General features: G+C 29.1%; 1 protein-coding gene across 2 annotated transcripts in view; it reads left to right on the plus strand.

Annotated features, from left to right (window-relative positions):
• The window catches only part of LOC100199733 (myosin light chain kinase 3), a 64,128-nt gene extending 60,962 nt beyond the window's left edge, over positions 1–3,166 (plus strand). For both annotated transcript variants that reach the window (XM_065795963.1, XM_065795965.1), the window contains exon 14: positions 2,539–3,166. In XM_065795963.1, coding sequence (XP_065652035.1) covers positions 2,539–2,973 — 435 coding nt within the window. In that variant the 3' untranslated portion in view covers positions 2,974–3,166. The remainder of the gene's footprint in view (positions 1–2,538) is intronic.
• The last annotated feature ends 5,149 nt before the right edge of the window (positions 3,167–8,315 follow it).

Genomic DNA, 8,315 nt, shown 5'->3' on the forward strand with positions numbered 1-8,315 from the left:
TTCAAATTGGCAAACATAATCATGCAAGATGGTTGAATCTCACAAGTAGACTATTTCAAAACTGGTGTTTTAAGTATGGTTTAAAAAAAAAAGATCTATGTAATTTGAAAGTACTAGCAGGGTTTATCATGGGAGTTTGTTTTGTTATGTGGTTTGATGTTAAAGTGATATACTTTAGAAAATAAATACTGAATACAAAGTTATAAATTATTATGTTAAAAGCTATAATTTACATTTCAAATTGTAATTCATTTATACACAATAGTATATACATTTATTTATTTTAGATAAATAAAAGCTGGATTAATGGTCCATCTTTAAACATCTATCTTTCGTTTAAACGAGAACAAATTTGTTCAGGATATTGTTTTGCCACAGCCCTCAGAATTAGAAAAAATTTATAAACTAATTTTTGGTCAGCATTAGGTCGGCACAAACGTTTTATCATAGCAACATAAATAGAGGTCGGCAAAAATTGCATTGTCTCTGACATTTTTAAGTTGGCAGTTATTTCGCCATGAATGCCAACCCTAATTCTAAGGGTTAATTACCATATCTGCTTATCTGCCTGGAATGCACACAGTTAATGTATTTTTCAAACAATGCTCTGTAGTTCAGATGAAAAAGAAAGGAGATTTGCAGTACTGAAAATCGTTGATGTATGAAAAAGTAAAGACAGAAGACAGAAGACAGAAAATGTTGAAATAGAAAAGTGCCAATGATTAATTTTCTGAGAGAAGAGATGGCTTCATAAGGGCTATATGTTTCATTTTTAGGTTTTGAATATGAGTCATTCCATGTCAAATCTGCAGAAAAACCAAAAAATAGCATCCGATGTTTTAGATTTCACTAATTTTTATGTGTGTTTTAGGGTTTATGAAAACGAGGAAAATCTGAAAGTTGGAATCTCCTACTCCTCATGGTTCTTGAAAAATTTAAGTTTCAATTTTTTTATGCTGATTTAGCATTTTTTGCAGCAAGCTTTTTTGTCATTAAATAGCAATATTTAATAAACAGAATGATGCACCATTCTAAAATTTGGTAGACGATAGACAATACGGATTTAAGTATCATTAATTTACTATCTAATGTCCTGGCTAATGATCATTTATTTAATTAAATATAACTAACTATAACTAGACATTTTCAAATCTGCATATTTTTTTTTGGGGCAGCTAATTCACTTTTGCAGTTAATTAAGTTAGTTAATTTAATTAAGGGCATTGCACTTTAATTTTTTGCAAAGTGGTAATGTTTTGGAAAGTTACTTTTTTCCATAAAAAACATTTAAATAGCGTTTAAACAATATATAATAACCCGCTATTTATTTGATAAGCAGAACTAAAAACAACAACCCACTCTTTATTTAATTAGCAAAACAAAAACAAAAAAACTCTTTCAAACAATATATAATAACACTTTATTTGATTAACTGAACGTATTTAAAAAAAACACCTTTTATCTATAGTGTAAGCTTTTAATCTTCCTTGTTTTATCCAAGTTGAAGCCAATTTTTTTCGTTTTTTTTTTTTGGCACCCTGTATCCCACAGCACATAGAAAACTGATGCCTGAGTGTCATTCAAAGAAAGGTTTAGCAAAAATGTTATAATCAATATTTTAACTTTTTTCAACGTTTTTAAAGTTTTATTACTAGTAAAATATATATTTCAGGCCAAATTTTTTCGGAAGTAGGGGGAGGTCGTTTTTGGAAAAAAAAGCAGTTTAGAATAGCATATAAAAATCTTGCTTGATTCTTATAATAAAACTTGTGTGAATCGAAAAGAGTTTGGTAATAAGAAAATAGCAGTGGGGGAGAAAGCGGTTGATTGTACATGAAGACCCTTTTGCCTCCCCCCCCCCCTCACCGCCTCCTTATTCACCCCCCGGCGTCGGTAGCACTGAACTCTATTTTATTTGATGATATATATGACCACCCTATTATATGTATACAATAAATTATTATGAAATTTCGTAAATCGTAAATTATGGCGTTTTTGATTTTCAACCGACAAGTTTTGATTTTTATATTTAAACCTAATTAAAACAGGTACTACTAATTTTCCAACCTACCAAATCGTCGAACTACTGTATTTTTGACCTACTGATCTTTCAACCTACTGAATATTCAACCTACTGTATTTTCAGTTTTATAACTACGCCTTCACGGTATGTATTTTGTATATTTTGTTGTTGATTTGATTACGAGCCAAATTTGATCAACCATGGCGCAGTGGTTGAAGCTCTATCTTCAGAGTCTGGAGGTATAAGTTTCGATGAATGCTTGGAAAACTTAATGATTGTTAATTTGAAAAAAAAAGTTCGTAGTTTAAAAATACCAGCGTTAAAAATACAGGCCAGATAATCGGTTGAAAAGTAATTTAACTCAAATCGGTTGAAAATGAAAATCTATAAAATAGGTTGAGAGATAAATCGGTCGAAAACGAATACTATATTACAAATAACTTTTATCATTTATCATTATCATTATCTTTTATCATTTTTTTTTTTTTTTTAAAGAAAAATTATTTATTTTACAGAAAGGTATAAATGCTGTCAGAGCTATTCGTCGATTTAGTTCATTTGGTATTGGTCATGCCCAAGTACAAAGTTCTAATAAGCCACGTATAAATCCTTCTATTTCGAAAAATGTATCAGTGCCATCTAAAAATGTACGAAGATCTTTACAACCTACTATTTCAGAAGGAGACGAGGAGGATGGAGATATTGGGAATGAAAATTCAGTTGATTCGAAAATGCAATTAAATTTCGAGAGGAGTTGGAGTAGTGATGTTAGTAACAAACTTGAAAGATGTGGTGTTTTTCTCGAAGTTCCCGAAAGTTTTGAGTCAGTAGAAATTTCAGAAGATATTAATACTCCTGATGGTTTAAGAAAATATCTCCAACGGATGATCAATCAAGGTCATTTACCAGGCTCTGAGGGACCGTTTACTTCAGAGTTATATTACGAATAATCAATTATATAGCGATTAAAATAACTTAATATTTTAAGCATTTTACTAAAAACTGTCGCGTAATAAATTTTTATAATTAGAAGTTGATATAATAAATTAGAAGTTGTATAAAATTTAATAACGTATGAGAACAAAACTTTTGGTTTTGTGAAATTGATAAAAATTATTTAACAATATTAAGATATATATGAAATAAGAATTTTTTTATTTTTATTTTACGTTGATACATCTTTTTTTAATCTTGACATTTTTATTAAACTTATTGGCCTTGTTTACTTGCATAGTTACATGCGTTGCACTATAAATGACATCAGAAGCAGAGCCGGCTTTAGGTAATTCAGGGACTATCTTTTTCCGGATATTTTCGGAGTTCCGGATATTTTTCCTAACTTTTAGTTTTTCCGGATATCTAAAACGTTATCCATACATACAAGTCTAGATGTATATTTTTGTAATACGTTTGTTTTTGAAGCTTTTTCACTCATCACTCATACAAAAATTATAAAAAGCTTGGAAAAAAAAATCGAAACAACTCAGCTAAAAGCAAAATTAAGAGGAAAATTTGGGAAAATATATTCCGGATATTTTACCCAAACAATTTTCCGGATTTTTAAAATATGACCTGGATGATCTATGGTAATCGGAGGCCCTAAGAATGCACTTCCCTCATTAAAATACAACACAGCTGAGTTTACTTCAACTCAAATCAACTTTTATGAATAAACGTATTTTTGGGTATCTGGACCGTAATATTGTTGAGTCCCTCATTAGAATGCAGACGTGACGCAATGGTTAGAGTTCTGGCTCTGAACCAGGAGGTACAAGGTTCGACACCGGCTCTAGCCCAATAGCAACATTAATAAGGCGTGATTTCATTATTAAATTCATTTTTGCGGTGCTTTGTGGTAAGACCGTAAGGACTTAAGGAAAAAAATCTGTGTTGGAGTGCATTTTTTAAAAAGTTTCTCATCACTTCAAGTTCTTTCTTAATAATATCATATGTCCATACTGATAAACTAATGCTTGATATGTAATTGCTATTACCTGCAGAGCTTCCTTTCTTTCATTTATATTATCTATTAGGACCCACAGGGCATAACATGCGACGATGAGATTGATCAGGAAAATTAGTGCAATAGAAAAAAACCGCACGAATGTTTTTCTTTTAACCCGGATGATTCTGCTTTTTCTTTTCCTCATTCAACGGCCCCTATAATAATAGGGGCCGTTGAATAAGGAAAAAAACGAGGTTTATAATGTTACGGTTTTTTGCATGACTATAACCTTATATCTCAAAATAAAGAACGAAATAAAGCAAATACATCTAAAAACTCTAAAATCTACAGATGAAACAAAATATAACATCGAAAACACTGATACATACACTGACAAATTATGTATAAAAATCCTAAAACGAATTCTACGAAACCCAAATCATCTGCTATACATAAAGATAAAAAATATATTTTAAATAACAACAAGACAAAGTATCAACTTTGGGTTCAAGATAGCCACTGCAAATACGACACACAAAAATAGTTTTACCCAACTAACATTGCGTCTTATAAGAGATGGGAAGCATAACTTGTACACTAGTTAATCAAAGTAACTACAAACTTAACCACCATAATATGTGTATATATATATATATATATATATATATATATATATATATATATATATATATATATATATATATATATATATACTATATATATATATATATATATATATATATATATATATATATATATATATATATATATATACATATATGTGTGTGTGTGTGTGTGTGTGTGTGTACACTAGTTAATCAAAGTAACTACAAACTTAACCACCATAATATGTGTGTGTATATATATATATATATATATATATATATATATATATATATATAATATATATATATATATATATATATATATATACATACATATATGTGTGTGTGTGTACACTAGTTAATCAAAGTAACTACAAACTTAACCACCATAATATGTGTATATATATACATATATATATATATATATATATATATATATATATATATATATATATATATATATATATATATATACATGTGTGTGTGTGTGTGTGTGTTTGTGTGTGTGTGTGTGCGTGTGTGTGTGTATGTATTTGTGTATGTAAAAATTCAGTAATTTTTAAATTTTTTAGAACATTGAATTTAAATAAAGATCTATATATTAAAAAAAAATCTTTAGGTTTTATTTAAAAAACTTTGTTAGCACTAATAGAAACAGGAGTTTAAATTTTTGGGTTAACGTGCTCAAAATTTTCCTTCGCAATCAGGTTTAATATGTTGCTCTTCTGGTTACCACAAAATTGTCTTTTTCTCTTAGAACTTTTTTTGTTTTTTTTTTGCTTCTAATATATATAGTACTTTATTTAAGCAAAACTGATAACTTGTACGATACAGTATAAAAAGTTCAAAGTTTTGCTAATACTACAAGAAATTATTAGATGATAGTACCTGATGAACCAAACAACTCGAGCAACTTACACGCACTGCTATCATATAAACGTAAGGCAAACCATGCTAGGCTATTAAACTTAAATAAAATTTTATAAAGAGAGAGGGCAATTACAAGCCTAAGTTAAGGTTGCTTGGGACAATTGTCAGGGTAAAATTTTATGATTAAGCTTTAATAGAGTGGAATAACTCACAATATACTTAAATTTATTTAAATAGATTTCAGAAACATTTACAGCTACGTTAAATTGTTTTAAATTAAAACAAAAAAAAAAACATGTTTAATGGATAACCATCTTGTTATAATGACAAGATGTTAAGGCATTTATATCAAAGAAAATCTTACATGAAAAAAACGTATAACAATTAATTAAGTCAGCGATTTAAGTAATGACTCTAATTTTTAAGTTTCAGTTAAACAAATTAAATTAAAAGCGTTTTTTGTTTCTTCAAGTAAACTTCGTAGTTTTTCAAATTGCAATTAATGCTTCCAATATTAACCTGTAGATTTCTAATTTAATTTACGTTTTTATTGTTAATATTGTTAAATAGAAGCCCTTCTACTTCACATGGATTGTAATAAGTTTTATTGGTCAAAATTCATAAAACAAAAGGGTTAAAAACACGTAAAATTAAACGTAAAATTAGACAGATTATGAATGCGATGATGAATCAATAAGCGACAAAATGATGATTATGAATACGATGAAAAATCAATGAGCAACAAAACATTAAATTTAAAGTTGAAGTATTTTTTTTTTTTTATTCTCTAAATGAAATTATCATATCAGTTAATGAAAGAATTTAAACTCTTTCTTTTTATTCCATCATTTCGGAGTTTTTGTAGAATGTTAACGCTTATAAGTAATAGTTATTAGTAATATTTACAAATATATTATCATTTACAAATAATATTTATATTGATAAGTTCAAAATTTGTTCAAAAAAAAACAATAAGAATTATTCTAATATGTTGAACATATATCAAACGATTATAAATTATTATATAATTTAAAGTAGAAACTTTTAATTAATCTTCAACAACGTAATGAATTCGTTTCCTAACACAAGCATTATATTTCGTGTTTTATTACTAAAAGCGGTTTCTTTTAAGTAACTTTGCTTTTGTTTCATTAGAATCGGATCTATTAAAAAGGTACCAAAGATTCAACTGAGCGCTTTGCCAAAATTAAAGTAAAAATAATTTTTTTGTTTTCTGTATCTATCTATTAGTAGCTGTTGTATATTTTTAAAATATTTTTTTTTGTTGTTAAATTATTTTTTAATATGGATAATACTTTACATGTTACTTCTTCCTTATTTCCATATACTATATCCGCTATGGATGTTATTAAATAAAGTTGTAGGCGCCATTATAGAATTGCAAAAGGGCGCCTAAACTGTTTGACGCCCTTTTGAGCTGTTATAGATAGGATTATGAAAAACTGTGCACAAAGCCTCAACATTCAACACAGTGTCACACAATCACTTCTGAATAAGATTTATGCCTATAGACATAAATCTTATAAAAAGTCGCTGTGTGACATTGTGTTGAATGCTTTAGCAAAGTCGGTAAAATTTATGTAAACCAGGTGTAACTGGAAAATAAATATCCGAGTGGTAGTTAGTGACGGTTAGCGTCCCTTAAGCATCTTATATCGCTACTTGTGTTCTTCATCAATGGCTTATTAGACTGCATTTATAACCGTACAAAATTATACGCTGATGATGGCATTATTTCATGAGTTATCGATGTCTGTTATTTTACTCTGATTGTGAAAAACTGCAAGTCAACATCAACATCGCTGTAAGTTGGTCGCACAACTGTCTTGTGAGTTTTAACGCCGAGAAGTGCAAAGTAACACAAGTTGATTTTCGCAAAAACTAATTTATAATGCCATAGCTGACATCGAAGGTAACGGACGCAATCTTGTTCCAGCATTCATTAAACAAGACCTTAGAGAACTTATATCTAACAATCTCAAGTACAAGTAGAAGCAGCAGCTTTGGTAGACAATTAAATGTTTGGTTGTTTCAAGAAAATATTTCGATGTTGTAGCTCTAAAAAAAAACTGTGCCAAATGTTCATTAAGTACTGCATGTAGAGTTTTGTGTGGTCATCCTTTTTCAAAAATTGCTCTACTCAAACTTGTCCAACAACGCTCAATATCATTAGTTAAACGATTTAGTTACAATCAAAAACTAGAAAAATACCTGGCTTAAATACACTCGAAAAACGCAGTGACCTCACTCTGCAATTCGAAATTGCTTGTCATTTACCATAGGTTGAACTTTATATTCATCAACTACAGCCTTTCTTATCAAACTCTGTATTTGGTTTAAGAAAAAATGTTATCTTTAAAACCCCAACCAATCAAAGATTATCCACAACGTCAGCATTTTTTTAAAAACCGTTTTCAAACCGATGAAATAAACTATCGCAGGATATAATTAAGGAACCTATAATAAACTTTAAAAAAGTTTGTTTTTGATGTTACTTTGGGTGCAGCAATGTCAATCGTCAGCATATTAAAGCCTGGTGTTGCTTGCCTTCATCAGTACAAATGTTTTTATGAATAAGTTTTATTGTTTATTGTAATAAATAAATAAAAATTTAAGATATTCTTTTTTCAGCAGCAGTCCCGCTAGAAAGACGACCATGCTTTACATGCTTTTGGACACCAGACGTTCAGCTCTGGAAAATTACTGCTGCTCTAAAGCCGTTACTTTAGCTTCAACCGAAATACTAACCCATGACGAGCGGATAACTTGCGAATGATGATAGCAAAAATTGCAATGAACCTGGAAAAGCAGTTTTTCCTAAAAGTTCCCCGAAAAAGAGCTTGAAGTGATT

Source organism: Hydra vulgaris, chromosome 04 (assembly GCF_038396675.1).
Source record: "Hydra vulgaris chromosome 04, alternate assembly HydraT2T_AEP".
In the NCBI taxonomy this organism is placed as follows: Eukaryota; Metazoa; Cnidaria; class Hydrozoa; order Anthoathecata; family Hydridae; genus Hydra; species Hydra vulgaris.